The 18,203-nt window shown below is 44.6% G+C and overlaps 1 protein-coding gene across 1 annotated transcript; it reads right to left on the reverse strand.

The window, feature by feature from the left end:
- Nucleotides 1-396: 396 nt before the first annotated feature.
- Hsd17b7 (hydroxysteroid 17-beta dehydrogenase 7) lies at nucleotides 397-16,978 on the reverse strand. Its single transcript, XM_032915124.1, has 9 exons — nucleotides 16,854-16,978; nucleotides 15,092-15,295; nucleotides 13,578-13,670; nucleotides 12,302-12,416; nucleotides 9,024-9,218; nucleotides 7,789-7,893; nucleotides 7,530-7,586; nucleotides 3,798-3,896; nucleotides 397-1,122 (listed from the first exon to the last, which is right to left on the reverse strand). The coding sequence occupies exons 1-9, from the start codon at nucleotides 16,889-16,891 to the stop codon at nucleotides 1,021-1,023; spliced, it is 1,008 nt and encodes a 335-aa protein (XP_032771015.1). The 5' UTR covers nucleotides 16,892-16,978; the 3' UTR covers nucleotides 397-1,020.
- Between the last annotated feature and the right edge of the window lie 1,225 nt (nucleotides 16,979-18,203).

Raw genomic sequence — 18,203 nt, forward strand, 5'->3', positions numbered from 1 at the left:
AGGAGCCTGAGGGCGTGGGCTCATCCTCACCTGTATCTTTACAAAAAAACCTCTTGGTCAACAAAATTAAAGAAACTCAAACTGAAGGTTTTCATACCCACGAGCTGCAGGGAGATTATAGTTACGTATCACTTTTCTCTCACTTCCATTCAGACTTTTACTGACTTGATTGTATCCCGAGTGCCGGGATGCCTTTATGATAAAAATGCCTGGCCATCTCTAGCATTTTGGTTCATAACAAAGGATGCTCATGTGTGGCTCTTTAAGATTTATGGAGAAAAGGTTTGAAAAACTCCATCATCTTACACATAAAAACAAACGCTTTTCTTCTGCTCCCACTGTGCTTCCTAGCATTTTCCCAATTTTTTTTTAATTTTATTGAAACACAAAGAAATAGATTTTTGCTATAAGTTTAATTCCAGTGAACTATCCTGTCGATAAGCTGTTCATAATGAATACATCTGCAGATGTTATTAAAGATCAGAAACCATGCTTGTGGCCCAAACACAAACATACTTTGTTCCTGAAAATGACTGCGTGGGCGGTCACGTGGGGCCACGTGCTCAGACAACGTATAAGATTATCCAAAGCAGCATATGAAGAAGAATGTAAAGAGAGTTAAATAAAAGGGATCATGGAGAAAAGCAAAGGAAGTAGAAGTCCTAGTCAGTAGCATTGCCTCTCCTCGCTGGGACTAAAAGAAGATTCAGGCTGTACTGTGTCCCCATCACGCAAGTCTAAACTACTGGGCTCCGGGTGGCAGAACGCTATCCGAGGATGCTCTGCGGGAAGCCTCTAGCAATTCTGACAGGACACTACTCTGGAGGGTATTCAGCTGGCCCCTCTGCTTTGCCACGCCTTTCTCACAAGTGCACCCACGCAGCCTTGGAGACCATTCTAAAAAGTAGGAGGAGAGATCATCATGGCTTATGGTTTACTACAAACATGTATCACCCAGCACGATAGAAAGCCGTGTGCACCAGGGCGTACGTGGACCGGATGCTCTGGGGAACGTCGTCGTCAGCCGTGGTGATCTGATTTCTGAATGGTGATCCTGACTTGCTTTTCCAGCTCCAGTAAGGTCTTGTAGAACTTTTCTGCAGTGTCTTCATCTATGTCCATCTGGAAAACAAGCACAGATAGAGATGGCTGCAAAAGAAAAATAAAACACACTACAGGCGAGCAAAGGGTGGCGTCCCCGCAGGGACGATAAGAAGGGACGGGAAGGGGCCATCCAGGGGCTGCTGGGAAACACCTGAGGACATAAATGCTCAAGCAAATGGTACCTGCCAAACCTCCCGCTGCTGGCTTTAGGCAGAGAGACACAATGTAAGCATTATTTCCTATTCTGACCCCTTTCATCCAATCAACTGCTAAGGGAACGGGAGGGCAGTGGGGGGAGTGAGGGGTGAGGGGGGTGGGGGTTTCACATCTGAATTCCTATAGACGCTCACCCCCTTCCTAAGTGCTTCTATGTGCAAGAAATTGGAGATTCATTCTTATATCACTTTTATTTTGTATTCTTGTTTTCCTGCAGAAACTCTTACTTTAACTGAACACAAGAACCACCTTTCAGCTCCTGAAAACAGGATCTCTTTGTGTCCTAGCCAACAAGGGGCCTAAACCTCAAAAAAGCCAGGCTCCTCTTAAACGCTAGGGATCAAGGAAACCTTTTGACATTTTGGAAATGACATTTATCCTCATTTGATCTTTTTCATTATTCGGATTGAATCTGCAAACGCTACAGATCTCTCTGGTTCAAACTCACCTTTATTTAAATGTATCCCATGACAAACCTGCATTCTGATTATATTCATCCTCCCACCCTATTCCTCCCCGCCTGTCCCACTTTCAGATCATTTTGGTTTGTGTTGTGACACACTGGGTTTATCCAAGGTGGTCCAAATGTGTATGGGTGTGGCATTCGACTGCAGCATGGCAGGTTCAGCAATGGAACTGAAGGCAGTGACCCCCACCTCCCCACCCCCAAGATCTTTGAGCAGCCACTAGCTCCCCTGACCCCTTAACAGAGAGGAAGGATGATTTCCCCAAGTGAATCCAAAGCTAAAGTCTTCTCTTCAATGTATCTCACAGAACATTAATGAAATACTTGGGTTTGTGGAATTAAACATTTTCTCCCCTTGATAAGTAAATTGTTCCCTGTAAGGTTATCAGGTTAAATAAACTCTAAAAGCCCCAAAGTGAGCTTAGTAAGTTGCATCACAGTTTTCTAAAAGTATATCATTTTGTATATTAAGGATTATAAATTAATACAAACTTGAGTTATTAAAAAGAGGAGAGAGAGAGAAGAGAGAGAGAGATGCATGGTAGTGGGCGTCTTCAATCCCAGTACTCAGGAGGCAGAGGCAGGCGGATCTCTGTGATCTGCCTCTGCAGGGGAACCTGGTTTATAACTGGTCTGTGCTGCCTAATTTCATGCCATCTTGACACAGCTGTCATTTGTGAAGAGGTGACATGAGCTGAGGAAAATGCTCCCCCCACGTTGGCTTGTAGGCAAGCCTGTGGCTCATTTTCTTGGTTGATGAATGATGTGGGAGTGCTCAGCTCACGGTGGGCAGCACCATCCCTGGGATGATGGTCCTGGTGCTAGCCAATACCCAGCAGCACTGCTCTGTGGCCTCCGCTTCAGTTCCCGACCCCAGGCTCCGGCCTTGAGCTCCTGCCCTGACTCCCCTCACGACAGACTATGGTGTGGAAGTATAAGATGAATAAGTCTTTTCCACCCATGCTTCTATCATGCTGTTTCACCACAGTAGCAGAAACTCTCTCGCTAAGACATTCAGGCCAGCCAGGTTTTAGTGAGACCTTGCCTTAAAACAAAACAATTCATGCAGGAAAGAACAATCTGTAAACACCCAGATCAACCATGTTGTTTCTGTTTAACTGAAATTTTCAAAGCGATCCTGGGTTAATACACCGCGGTGAGCTAGCCCAGCAAGGGGTAGACAGCCAGGAAGCACCACACGACTCTACCTGCTTGAGGAGCTGTTTCTCGAAAATGTTTTCCAGTCGCTAGTAACCAATACGACATATTTCAAAATCTAGGAAAGGCTGATTTTTACCTCACTTTGCATCCTCAGTAGGCTGGGCGGAGAAAAGCAGGAGGCTACAACAGAGCTTGCTTGTGACAAAGCTACAGCATGTTCCTGTAGTCCCGAGAACGTGTTCTCATCCCCCCGCCTCACCCCACCCCACTCCCGTGCAATTCTACTTGATTTCTTTTTAGATGAGACTCTGAAAGACTCAATACCAATTTGATTTTCTCTATTCTATTCCCTGACTCTTCAAAATAGCTGTCTGACAGAGCTGACAATTATCTCACACAGAGTGTACATTCAGAGAGGAGTTGACTTCACACAGAAGTATTCTGTGTTCCATACAACTCTATTTATTCATTAGGAGACGGCACACAAGGGAAACAGGTACATTCCCTCCCTGCAAAGCTTATCCTGGCAGGGCCACGTGAGGGTGAGTGTTTCACAGAACAGGTACAGGAGACCCCACCACAGGTCATAGGCCCTGTTCTAAAGAGACAGAGAAGGTGGGGAAGAAGCGGAGTTCTGAAGGATGACGGGCATGAACGAGAACATGGGTGAGAGAGGCTTAGCAGAAAGAAGATATGCCCAGAGCAATGAGACAGGAGAAAGCAGTGAAATGGACCATGGTAACACGAGAGTGAAGACTCAGGCGCAGGAGCCTCGCGACAGGCCACACCACAGGCCCAGAGCGTCATCGGCCGGGCCGCATCTCACACGTGACAGCATCAAAGAATTTACCTTTTGGCCCTTGACATAATTAGTCCCTAATCCCGTGGTGCCGCTCAGGTATTTGGTCAGAGGATTGAGAGACTCCGGTTTTTGGTGGAAAAGCCATACCTGGAAGAGAAGAGCATGTCAGTGACAGCGGTGACATTGCTCCTGCCCCAAGCAGGTGAGATTTGCTATCAGTACTCAATGAAGACTCGTCAAAGTCTTCTCAAAAAGCACTAGCCAATCTCAGTGCTTTAGGAAACCACTATCATATTTAAGTCAGCCTGCTCCAAAGTCGACTTTGAGAGCTAATCTAAGCAAAATAACAAAACAGAACAAAAAAAAAAAAAAGTCCTCTCTTTGGCCATCTTCTCCCTCATTCCCATATGAATCCATGTCTCATCCAAGGGCTTAGTCAATGTCATTCTTAGCACATGCCACAGCAGAGCACAGGTCACTAGGCCAATATTTTACCAGTGAGAAGATGCTTATGACCAAAAGATTTACACGATACACAAAGGAAGTCGTCCTCTCGTTCCAATTTTGCAGCCACACAGCTGCCGTCTCTGAGAGTAACCCACTGTTCTATCGTGTGGCCATGCAAAGAACTCTCTCTTCATTCAGTTAACACATACCCTTCTCTCTTAAACCAGAGTATGCATGACACACGGAAGTTCTCACTTTAACATCATACCTTCGATTTCTCAAACCTGTGTATACTGATCTGCTTCATTTGCTTTTGAAAGCACAGGATCTCATCCCGGGCAGCTGTAACTGGTACTTTCAGCTTTTAATGAAAAAAACACATGCAGTAGACTGCAGCCTTTGTGATTACAAACTAAACCATGGGGGTGGTGAGTGCAACATTTCACAAGAGCCTCACAGAAGCTGCGTAACTCGGGCGAGGTCTCCTGTCCTTATCACTAGTCATCAGAGCCTTGCACCAAATGTCCGAGTCTTTGCTAATCGGAGCTGGGCTCTGAATTATAGATTTAGTTTGCTCCTCTCTTAGTATCAGAGGCCAGGCATCTTTATACATGGTTGAACCTCTTCAGAGTCTTTGTGACTCTGGCTTTTGCCCGTGATTCCAACAAATGCTGTTTTCCCTTGCTGGAGTCTTGATTTACTAAGGAAATATTTACCTATTGTGTAAGGTAGGTGTTTGTATTCTACTCTGTGCTTTCTTTGTAGTGGAGTTTGGGATCATGTCAACTTTATTTTAATTTTCACTCACTTAGAGATCCCACATTCTGACAAGCAATCCTTCACATTCTGAAACTTCATTTAATTCCCCTATATTTTCTTCTAATACTTTTATATTTTAATTTTGACATACAGACCTCTTCAATTAACTAGAACATTATATATGTCCTTTTGGCAACAACCTCGCTTGAAAAGCCCATCTTTTCCCTCTACTGCTGGTCATTCTCATAAACTAAACCTCTGCGTTTGGGCCTTCTAAACTTTCTATTCTGTCCCACTGAGTTGTCACATTGTATTTGTTATGATTAAAGTCATTGTTGAAAAATCTGACCTGCTACAGAGTCCACCACCATGCCCTGCCTCTGCTCACTGCTCTCCCTCTTACTTTATATACATATGATAAAAGCCTAGATGCATGGAGCCATGCTCAAGGGTTCCAAGGCAGGAACCATAGAACTCGGATGTGAATGCTTACTGTAATTCTGACACGCTCACAGTGGGCCTATGCCTCAGCTCAAGTTCATGCTTCCCTCATAAGGAGACAAAGTGTACAGAGGAATTGAAAGAGATCCTCTGCTCATGTGACGAGTACCACCCTTCATCCTCCCATCAGCCTCTCCAGACATCAGTGAGTCAAAGGTCTGGGGTGACGGCCGTTTACGCATGTACGTTTAGAAAACTGGAGTGTCACGACGGGTTGTTTTAACTTTTATTTTTGTTCTATGGGTTCTGCCTGCTGAACGTGTGCACCTTAAAAAGGCATTGGACTCCTTTGGAAGCAGAGCTACAGACTGCTGTGAGCTGCCACGTGGGTGCTGGGGACTGAGCTGGGGTTCTCAACGAGGGCAGCAAGTACTATGAAGGCCTGAGCTGTTTCTCTAGCCCTTCACGATGAAGTTCAACCTGGGACACTAGGATCATGGGGCTCACCCTATCCAAATCACCCGGCCCCTCGGAGTCGAGTCTAGTTTCACTCTCAACGAAGTCAGCTCTAACTACCCAGCCCCGGTGGGTCCTAGCTTCCCTGTGCAAAGAACAGTCCCTAGCTATTGACAAGATGTCTTGTTTCCTTACCTATTTTATGGATTCGTTACTTTCCCAAACATACCTCTAAGCTGCTTCATAACAAGGGGTTTTTCTCTTTTAAATACACCCCACACCATTGGTGCTCAATATACACTTATGCCTGGACAAGACTTCCACACCACAGATGTGCAGAATGAGGAATGCCTAAGGCACCACATGAATGTCTCATATCTTGGCCACTATACCAATACAGTCTAACAACATGTTTCCACAATCAGTTTGTGCCCTCCCAAAAGAACGATTAGATTCTTTAATATTATTCCCTTCATGTTTCCCCCAAAACTCAATTTGGTCAAGATTTAAGAAATAGCCAGGCCTGGACACTAGAGTACTGGCCGTCAAGTTTCTAGGATAAAAGTCCTGTCTCGGTGGATGGAGCACACCCTTCGAAACTAAGACAACGGATTCCAATCCAATGGCAGCTCTCTTCTCGGGTGAGATTCTGACCCTTCAGAGCTTCGGGGCTAAGCTAAGAAATGTGCAAAGGCATTACTAACAGACAGAAGAGAACAGAAGTTCAGCTCCTGAGTAAGGCCTGTCACAGATGAGGAAACACACGCAGCCCAACTGTCAGGCATCCTTTAAGGAAATCCTACTGGTGAGGATGTGGAGCAAATGGACCACCCCTCCACTGTTGGCAGGAGTGCAAACTTGTGCTTGGTTTCCTAATACAGCAGCTTGATCCTCTAACACCAAGAGAGGAAGAAGAATCTTTACATTTTTTCTTTAGATTTATTTTATGTACCTAAGGGTTTTGCTTGCATGGATGTCAGTGTACCACAAGCATTCCGAGTGCCTGTGGAGGGCAGGAGAGGGTGTTGGATCTCCTGAAACCAGAGTTATGCATACTTGTGGGCTGCCACATGGGGGCTGAGAATCAAACTGGGTCATGTACGAGAACAAGTGAGCTACCTCTCTCGCTCACTTTCTCGCAGGAAGAAAAATCTTTACATAAGACACCAGGTCTTGTTGCCCCTACTTTGACTGACTTTTGTAGTGGCCTATCCCTTCTCCTGCAGCTCCTGGTGCATCTTGCTTCTACAGAAGCGTGTTCTCTATATAGTCGTATCGACCAGCATGCTAGCAGGTGTCAAATGCCAAGCTTCTAACATTGTTTGTAACATGATACTTACTTTAGTCTCAAATGGAATTTGCTTGTCCATGGACCTTGTTCCATTATAGCACCGATTCTCAACTTTCTTAGTGCTGAGACCCTCTAATATATATACTCTCCTGTTGTGGTGACCCATGACCATAAAATTAACTCATTGTTACTTAAGTGTGGTTTTGCCACGGTTGTGAATTGTGATGTAAATATTTGTATTCTCCAGTGGTTTAGGTGACCCCCTGTAAAAGGGCTGTTCGACCCATAGGCTGTTACCTTACACGCCCCCCCAACCATTCACTGCCATCAGTGAGCTTACCCTCCCATCACAACGCTACTATACAGACAATGAACTGGTAACGTACCAATGCCTCTGCACCATTGTACGGTGTCACAGTGAACGCATGTGCAAAAAAGCGAAGCTGATGGAAAAAAAAAAAAACAGTATTATTATGTGGCCGTTTAGAGCAGTAATGACAACAACAAATTTCAATTTAAGAGGGAAAATTCAAATTTATGATCGCAGCACATCAAAAACCTCAAGTCAAGTGGCAGTCTGTCTCGACTTGAATTCTTCAATTTCCTAACTCCGCATTAAAAATAAAATAAGTGTTTGCCACTTACGAGCCATATCACCGGGAGAAGCAAGGTCCAAATAAAGGGGGGCAGAATCCCGTACGTCAGATTGGTCATTACGACCCCTGGACACATCACACTGGAATACAGACCCTGGGGGCACAGAGCAGAGTCACAGTGAGATTCTGATTTGATGCAAATTGACTTAGTTCAAGGATGAACTTAGGGAATGGCAGCGTTTGGACTCTCAGTTGTCCTTGATGCTTAGTAGGACCACTTAAGTCTAAAATCACTTACAGGGGTGAGGGTGCAAAAGTTAACAAGAACTGAGGCTCTAACTCAAATGGTACTGCACCGAGTACAAAGGCCAGGGCTTGATCACCAGCATCAAAAATACTAAAATAATAATAATAATATTGTTAAAAAAGTAAACCAAAAATTTGGAAAGATGGAATCCCCCAATTTAATTCTAAAACTGTCTTTCCTGGGACACTGAGAAAGAGGAATCATGAGCTAAAAACAACTCCCATGTTTTACTTGACAACTAAAATGTAAAAGAAATCCCAGAGCTTTCTATGAAACACGGAACTAATTCAGCTTGACCCTGCCCTCTGAAAGGAATGTTAAGGGGACATTTGAAGCAGCCATGACAAATTCTAAAGACCTCAAGATGTTAGGAGGAAAACTCAAGAGTTGGACCGACACTCTGAATCTAAGCTGTAATGACAACCAGAACACGCCAACGGGGAAGCCAAGGAGTCTGGTGAAGATTTTGGACCTGGCCAACCGCTCACTCAAAGCGGCAGTGACTTCAGGTGACTGTGACTGGTAAGGGGTATCTTCTCGTTTATATAAAACCCTCGCACTCTGTAAGCTCAGAGACAGAGCTACAGAGCCTCATCGTCCCCTTCCACAAGGTTTACAATGACTGACCGCCTTTTAGTCATCAGCATGACAGAGGCTTGGAGGCGGGAGGCTCAGAACACAAAGTCCAAGGGACACGTGACCATTGAGTACGCAACACGTCAGTGTTCTCACCTGAAAACCCGGACGGTGTGAGCCACCTAGCTGCAGGCTTACAGAAGCACAGACAGCACTAGAAGTACTTAGTAGCTGTACTGGAGTAAACACGTGTCATTCTATTAGCAGAGGACCAGAGTTCTTGAAGAGTACAGAACAGGAAATAAATGCCATTTTTCTAAAAGGGTGGGTGTTGCTTATCTCTGCCCTAAGGAAAGGGCAACCCTGACTGATAACATCTGCACCTCCGAGACGGGCCTTGCCTTCTGATTGAAATTCCTGTTCAAAGCCACATTCAGGAGGTCAGTAGCGTATTTGGAAGAGCTGTAAGGTTCCTGGCCTTTGGCGTGCTGGATGTCCTCAAGACTGAAGTTAGACTTCTTTGCATTTCGAGAAGACGTCCAGATGAGCTGAGAGGGGTTGTCACTGTGGCAGAGAAGTGGTTCCAGTTCCCGAATCTGAATGAGGACGACACAGAACAAAAGGTGTCACGATCTGCTAGGGGTATGTGCTAAGAAGTTAAAACTTCTGTCTACGTATACCAAAATCTAACAAGTAAATGCATGGGGCTATGGTAGCAAGGAGCAGGTGTTTTACTGTTGCGAGAGCAAGAAGCTAGAGGGGCTACAGGCAGCAGTGGGTAAAAGTTACAGACATTAGTGTTGTCTCATCTTAGAGCGACTACTTGTATGTATAAATATGTATGTGGTCATGAGTTAGTATACACCCATTTATCTCCATGGTTTATTCGCTGAGAGGGCCTGGAGCTATTAACATCTAGGAAGAAACAAGAACCCAGATTGTCGATTCTAGTAACAGTTTATCTTGGTTTCCATCCTAAAATAAAAAAAATAAAATCAGGAAAAAACTTATCAGGAATAAGTAGGATATGTGACAGAGACTAAAAGGAGAAATATCATTTTTAAATAAGAGACTCTGATACATAAATATATAAGCATGATTCCACATGACTACCAAATGAATTGAATTTTAAAAATGGGAGAGAGAAATTTTCCCGTTGGAAAAATTCCAACCAATTTCTGAAGGAAATCCATCCTTTAAAAGGTGAAGTTCAACCCCTTGGTGTGGGTTAGACAGAGTAAGAGTCTTCTGAACACCACACTACGGAGACAGAAGCATGACTTCAGAGTGGAGAAGCCTGGCAAACCACCTCAACCAGGTGACCAAGGTCAACATGGAAAGGTCACGGGCTGCAGTCCTTATCATCGAGCCAGGCTCTCACTCTGCATCTCAGTGAGCATAGCACAGGCTAGCTCTGGACTCTGTCTCCCTGCCTCCATACCCCAAGTGCTGGGATTATAAGCGCCTGTCAAACATGCCTGGCCTTGGAATATGCAATCTTGATGTGAGGTGATGACACGGGGACTTTGTATCTACTGTCTTTCTGAAAAAAAAAAAAAAATTCCCAGTCTCGCCATGAGACGAACATCAGAGAAATTAACTGAGAGACCATCTATGAAACGCCTGGGCAGCAAACCTGAACGGTCAGGGTCACCAAAACCAAAGTGGGTCTGTGAAACTTCCACAACGAAGGACCCAAGGAGCCTTGACAACTAAATGCAATGTGATGCCCTGGATAGAACCCCAGAGCGGAAACCGAGATGTAATAAAACTGGCAACCTTAGTATACGCCTTATTAATAACTTATCAGTACCGTATCGCTTATCTTCACAACTGCGCAGTACTGATATAAAATGGAAATTAGAGAAGAGACTGATATAGAATGCAGAACTCTCTGTACCATCCTTTCAAAAGCTCTGTAAATATACCACAACCGAAAACCACTAGTTCATTAAAAAGAGCTCGACCAATGAGGCTTCCAGGTGTGGCCCATGCTGCAGTGTTTACTAAGACAACCCAAACAAGTAACCCCATAGACATGAGACTGAGTCAGTTACCCACTCCTAACGGGTACCACTTCAAGGAACGTGTAACTCACCGAAAGGATCCCCACTCTTTATAACAACTCACCTGGTCATTATTTTTATATGGTAGCCAAACTAGAAGGGGATCCATTTCTTCATTTACACATGAACCATGAACTCAAGTTTGTATTTTATGAAATCTGGTCAGATTCCTAAACATAACTGACGTAGAAGGCATTGCGTCATAGTTTTGGCATCCTTTTATCTGGTAAGTGGGTTCTGAACCCCCTGATGACACGGTCTGCCTAGACAAAGACATGCTACGATACCTGTGTTATCTGCCCCACAACCACAGTTCTCATTTATGTTCCAAACAACTTAACTTTGTAAACAGCAGATTCATCAAAACACAAGATTACAATATTATTAATGAATTAATTCTCTATCATTACCAGTTTATTTTATTTTAATATCATTCATTTGTTTGTTTTGAGAAAGGAGCTCCTCACACGGTAGCCCTGGATGGGTTTGGCCTTGCAGCAATCCTCCTATCTCAGGCTGTGTTGGGAGAAAGGTGTGAGCCACCACTTCTCAATGACTGTCTTACTTAATAATTCAAAAAGACAGCAAAGGAACAGGAGAAGATTCTAAGGAGATCAAGGACACATTAGATGACGGCCCTTATAAAGTTATTTAAGAAAAGATCAGATAAGAATCCTATTCTAACCTTGTATTTTAGTACATCATTGTCATTAAGGATGTGACACTCCACAGCCCTAAAACCCAAACAGTACTAAAATTCAGAGAATAAAATATGCATCTTCCACTCATTCCTAGCATCCTGGTACCCAAGTTCATCAATGGCAACCAGTTCTCCGTTTCATCTTTTCTTGTTAATACAAATGAGGGTACACTATTCATATTATACCTTTCTATGTTTTCTTAAGAAAATACCCAAGGCTACCACACAGGCCCCAAATATTTATCTCACTCACTTCCTTTAATGATTAGTCCATACTAGTGTTCCACATACCAATTTCTAATAAACACATGCTAGGCCTTAAATGAGGTCTAATTAAGAGACTTGGGATCAAAGAAAAGAGGTCAGAAATAAGAGATACATGTTCTACCCAGAAAAACAGCATCAAATTTCTCCCAGCACCAATGAGCTATCATGGCTGGCCGATATTCAGGCCGGACCATGAGAGTGATCCAGAGGCGATACCACAGGACACACTAGACAAGCCACACAGCCTCATGATGATTCCTTCATATATGCCTAGGACTGTACATCCAAATATGGAGGCTTAAGAAGAAGCCATGATAAGGAAAAGTCAACTATGTGTCAGTGTTTAATGGCAGCACACTTTATCCCAGGCTAGGTGATACCAAGCCTAGTTTGTAGAACTACTTAGAACAGAACTAACATGCTTTTTCTGCTGCTGTGTACGTTGTTTTAATATCAGACTGTGTGTCTGCCAATCTACCTCCTCCATTCTCTGAGGAAGCAGCATTTTCTAAGGCCAGTGATCAGATGTCAATGCTCAAAGATTAAATGCTAAGCACAAACTAATGAGCTTCACAGAACAGAAATATGTCCACGCATACCCTCATGATCACAGCAGTCAGTATGGAATTAGTATTAGTATTTATACCAGGATAAAGTGGCCAAAGAGATTGGTTTCAAACACCTCCTGGAACCCATCAGCAGTAATCTTGTCATTCTGGGTCAAAAGTCCTTCCGCTGTGGAGAACATATGAATCACATTTCTGAAACAACAGAAGACAGTAGTGACTTTTTAAAGCTCCTGAAACTGAAAACACCAAAGACGTTACACACACCTTCTTTGATTCTATAATGACAAAGCACCAATTCCTTGGACATTTGTATTAAATGAGATATCAAATACTCCTCTCCCCCAAATTCCCAGGTGTACTTAACCTACTTTCCCGCACCCACTACCCAGTCAGATTAGAGGGAAACTGTTCTTAGGCAATCACAGCTGTGCTCATGAAAATGTCTTCGCCCAGGTTGAGTGCGTTTAACTACTGAAAAAAGTTAACCAGATTGTCTCTCTCACTAGGAATCCTAAGAGCATTGAACACATTAGCAGAGTGTGTTGCTGTGAGATCGGTTTAATAGTGGGATGGATGTGTGTTTTGTTTTCCTGGAAGAAAAGTAAAGAGAAAGTGAGCAGGTCGCCTGCATCAAAAACCTCTATGAATTAATGCACTGGGTGCAAACACGGGTATTTCTGCGTCTGGCTTGTGGTTAGATAGCTTTGAAAGCCACTTTATGTGTGTGCTGAGAATCTCTCAGGCAGACATTCATTTCCTGTATTCCCTCAACTCACTAGCCAGAGTTCCTGACACAGAGCCGGCCATCCTAGATGCTGGATGCTCTCTAGGAATGCCGCCTTATCAAGAAGAGTTCTGAGACCAGCACATTCAGCCACATCAACATGAACCATCTGACCACATGGAACGTTCCAGAAACCTAGACCATTATGAAAACCATGACCACATGCAGTACTCCCCACAAAAACGAGTACTTGACTTGCCTGCTGTGGTACCAACTCCCCCTTTCCGTTCATCTCCATCCTTTTCAGCATTTCCCAACTCAACATACACACCAAAGGCAAAATGGTAGCAACAAAGTGAATACCTTCTTTGTATTCAGTTAGTGGTTCTCATCCTTTCTAATGCTGTAACCCTTTACTATAGCTCCTCATGTTGTGGTGATTCCCCAACCATAAAATTATTTCATTGCTACTTCGTAAATGTAATTTTCCTCTGTTATGAATCGTAATGTAAATATCTGATACTCGGGATATCTGATAGGTGACCCCTTCTGAAAGGGTCATGCGCCCCTCCCCACAAGGAGTCTCCACCCACAGGTTTAGAACCACTGATCTAGACTGTGAAAATTACCTTGAAAAGATACCACAGAAAAACGCTTTGAGGTTTAGCTGGGGGTTAGGCATGATTCCGGCGTTCAGGTATAAGTAGTCTAATCTTTGAAACCTGCAAGTAAGATACCAAAAATGGCCTTGTTAGGAAAGATGGGACAAAACTGCACTCCACCTCTAGTACACAGAAGGGCCAAGGACAGAGAAACCCTTTCCAAACCAACGAAGATGACCACAATGTAACATCGGGGTTACAATGGCTCTTTCTTGGCAGTGTCTCTAGCCACAGTGGGGACCTGAGTATCCTTTGCTCGGGGTGGTTTCCATGGGCTTTGATGTTAAATCTCTAGCCGGAAATCTAACTGCAGCCCACCAATCAAGCACTGGAGTACCCTCAATCAAACCCATCTTCCTCCTGATCTCTTTTTTAACCAGTTCACACCCTCCCAACTCGGCAAATTAAAGTCACATAATATCCAGCAGTTCTGCCCTGACCAATCAGTGCTGTGATCTGGATGGCCAGGAAGCTACCAAAACAGAAGACCCAAGTGGAAACCACTCAGAGCTCATGGCCGGGAGCTATGTACCATAAACTGATGAAAGGTTGAGCTCATGCCCTAAAACTGTAAATGTTCTAGGGGGATTAGGTAGTCTCGGTGGGCTTGCCCCAGAATACGTGTCATGGAGGAGCCAAGAAATGAGTTCATAAGCCTGAATGTATGTGCACCCCTCTGGAATGGGATCAAGGCAGGCAGTACCTGCTCCCATGACACTCATGGCCAACACTCATGCTCAGTGTCTCCTAGAATCCTAGGCACTATATCGTGTCTTCTATGTGACCCAGGAGCCATAGCTAATAACACCAGACTTTGAGATATATACTTGATTGACAACAGAGACTGTACGTCAGTATTTCTTGATCATACAAAAATCACATGGTTCAAATTACTAAAATGGCTACTTTAAGTAATGAGCTGTCATTTGTCACGCAAGTGAAGCCAGTGGGACCTCAGATTAATTAACCCATTATCTACTTTACGAACTTTAGCAATAGCAGCTTATTTTGCTAGGTACGAAGAAGCAATGCTTGGTAAAGCGTGGAAATTAAGTTCTAGCTTCAATCAAACGGCATAATTAGTATATTCAAAATCAAAAGGATTGCTGTAGTGTGTGTCTCTCTCCGGATAAAATAACATCACAATTTCATACATGTTCTAACGGGACAGAATACAGCAGAACACAGACCTCGTGTCAGACAGAATGGTGCTTTTGCCAACTGGAAAGGATATTTCCAAGTTCTCAGGGCTTTAACGCCATTCTGTGCGGACTCCCTCAGCATGACTCGTTTTATATACATTATACCCATTACCTTTTCATATTTCCCTGTCCTCTCCAGTTTGATTGAAAGCCATGCTATGGTACCACATAAGAAAGCACACTCGTTTTACACAATAGCCATTAACTTTCCATACTTTCCTGCCCTTTCTGATTTGACTGATTTTACGATAGGCAGCAATCCATCAAAAAGAGACTCACCTTCGCCTGACTTCCTCTGCTCCCCGGACCACCGACTGCAGGTTGCTGACATCCATCTGCACAATGCTGACCTCAGCAGAGGGGTGAGAGGCCAGCAGGGCATCACGGACAGCTCCTGCTTTGCTCAGGTTCCTACACGCCAAACACAGGTGAAGGTCATCGTCTTCTGCCAACAGCCGACCGCAAAGGGCCAGCCCAATGCCACTGAAAGGACAATTCAGGCACAAGCGTGAGTTCCTTGAAATGGTGTTAAATGAAGGCAGTTGTCTCTGGTTCAGAAAATTGACTGTGTTGATTTGAGCTGCAATGAGAAGCCCAGGCAGAGAGAAAATACCCAAACGTTATATGAAGGAGGAATCCCTCCTGATAAGTCAGGTTGATAAGTTAACATCCAGTTGTTCCCCTCTAATACAGTTCAACGACACAGTACGTGAGGTTTGGGGTACCTGTTGGAGTGTGATTTAACATATCCCCAGAGGGTTTTAGCAACTGTTTATTGTGCTCCCATATTCTTATGCTGCCAAGGGTTCTCACTGTTGCTATTAGGAGGGCTGTAAATCCCAGTAAGTGAACTAGTGAGGTTTTGATTTGGGGTTTGGGTTGTTTTTTGTGTTTCTTTTGTTATTCAAGAGACTACACAGTAGCACAGCAGAATAACCAACAGTAAGAAAAAGGCCCTCAATGCAAGTAGACAGAGAGCAGAAATAGCAATCAGATGGCGCCAAAGACAAGAGAAGCAGAGCCCAGAGGCTTTAGATACACTGGGTCCGAGTAATATCAAAGTGCCCAGCAGATGGGGCCCACTGCTGGCAGCAATGCCATCCCGGGTTACAAGTTCTCATGCAGACTGCCAGCAAAGGGAGCCCCAATGTGAGTCTAGAACACACATAATCTGGTGGCCTGCTAGCAAAGTGTCAAACATAGTATGGGCCTAGTCATCCTTACTTCAAATATCAGACCTTTAGTATAAGTTGCACACAGCATGGTATATCGAAATCACACAAAATCGGGCCCGACTTTATAGGCACTTTCCTTGTAAGAACCACCAAACACCAGTTGACCTAAAGGAGAATGCACACTAACAAAAAGCCCATGGCAGACCCCTTCCTACACTGGTTTAGTTAACGTAGATGTGATTGGATCACTGAAACAGGCTTAGGTGGCATTTAGCAAATCCTGTATTAACTCCTCAAAAATATCAGTGCAACCAGCTGGGGGAATCCTCCATTCTTTGTAAACAAATGACAAGCCTACTAGGCAATAAAGCGGATCAAGGGTCAAGTGGGCAAGCCTGGAGTGACTGAACTGACACCTGGATTAGCACAAGTCATAGCCACAAGATACTGATCGTTCTGTATGTTCCTGGGGATAGTATGTGAAATGTGTTGCAGTAATGAAATTTCCCAATTGCCCTAAAGTTCATGGGCGCTGACATTTAAACACCCGGAGTGTACGACGCGCCACTGCGCCTAGGATTAAAAGTGAACGGTGGGCACCTACAATTAACTACTCTCCGGAGACTGACGGTCCCTTGAGAGCATAGGGTCCGCATCACTGCCGGGCTGATCAGTCACTTTCCATTGTCATGTTTAATTCAAAGCGCCTGTCACCGAGCACCCAGTGAGGCAGGCATGACCACACCTCTTGAAAAAGTCAGAGAAGGGAGGGATGGTGTCTCTGTGGACCCTACCGAGGTGAGTCTCCGACCTACGCTTCTCCACACCCCGGAACTTAGCCTCCAGGGTTCCACGGGAGACCTCACCTGCTCGCCCCGGTAATCAAAACCACCTTCCGCATCATTCAAGCCTTGCAGCGGAGCTCCACGCCTTCCACGGTTCTCAGCAGCTCTCAGCCAGAACCAGGATCCCTGACCACGCGCACCCCGACCAATCAAGGGTCAACCAGGCCCCACCTCTCCTGCGTCATCCGTTCCCCGCGCTAGGCCAGCCAATCGCAACTCGGCGTCTTCTCTCCACGCCCACACCGGGTGAGGTGAGATAGGCCGAGGGGCGGAGCCACGCGACCCAGGAGCCCTAGCCAATCCAGGAAGTCCCCGCCCCAAGTCTGCTCAAGCCAGCGAGCAGTGGGTGTCACTGTAGGGCGGAGTCTTTGTTCTGAGTGAGGGCGCAGCCGGAGGTTTCCCAGGGAGAGGCTGGGCTGCAGGAGTCCAAGTCAAAGGTGGCTTCTTAGGGCGTGTAGATCCACCTTCCTATCCTTTTCTAAAGCTTCGTCTTTGAGAAAGAGATCGTGAATTTCATTGACTTTTATTTATGTCGAATCACGGGTAAATTAGCAATTTCAGTCTCTGAGTGTGGAATGAAAACCAGAGTCTCAAAACTCTAAAAGGAATGGGAACTGTCATCTCCTTCAGTGCCTTCAGGCTGCTGTAATGTTTTTTGTTTGGTTGGTTGCTTTTTGTTTTTTTTTTTAAGTTTTGGTTTGGTTTGGTTTGGTGGGGGGGGGGGGCGGGACGCCAAACTATCCCAGATGAGGACTTCGGAGGGGGTGAAGCTAGGTATTGAGAGAGGGAAGGGCAAGTGCATACATAACTCCCAATTTTCATTAAATTCACTTCACATAAAAGTATCCCGCACAGCTGTTAATCGTTATTCCAGCTTTCGCTACTTACAGTTAACCTTGAGTGAACGAACTAATACATAGGGTGACTGAACAAACTTTATGCCTCTTTCAAAGCTGTACTTAACGATGAATAGCTGTGATCCTAAATGACTGATAACACCTTTTCTGGACTTTAAAAGATATGTTTCGATTAATGACACCAACGAACTGCTAAAACTTAAGAAAACTGATCATTTCAGCTGTTCGTCAAAGATGGGAGCAACACATTTCCTAAAGCCTTGGAGTGAAAAATAAAGATCCTCGACCTTGAGATTCCATGCCCAGATGATCCTTTTAAGCCCTGGAGTTCAGAAGTGGCATGTAAAAGAGCAGGGGAAGAAAGCTCGCTTTTTAAAAGAAACGGGAGAGTGGGGAGTCTAGGGTGGGACAGGTATATCCACTGCACTCTAGGGCGGCTATCAAAGTGGCCCACCGCCCAACTGTAAACTCAGTGGACGTATTACAAGGTCTATTAGAGATGTTTTTGAAAGCT

Source organism: Rattus rattus, chromosome 10 (genome assembly GCF_011064425.1).
Source record: "Rattus rattus isolate New Zealand chromosome 10, Rrattus_CSIRO_v1, whole genome shotgun sequence".
Lineage (NCBI taxonomy): Eukaryota > Metazoa > Chordata > Mammalia > Rodentia > Muridae > Rattus > Rattus rattus.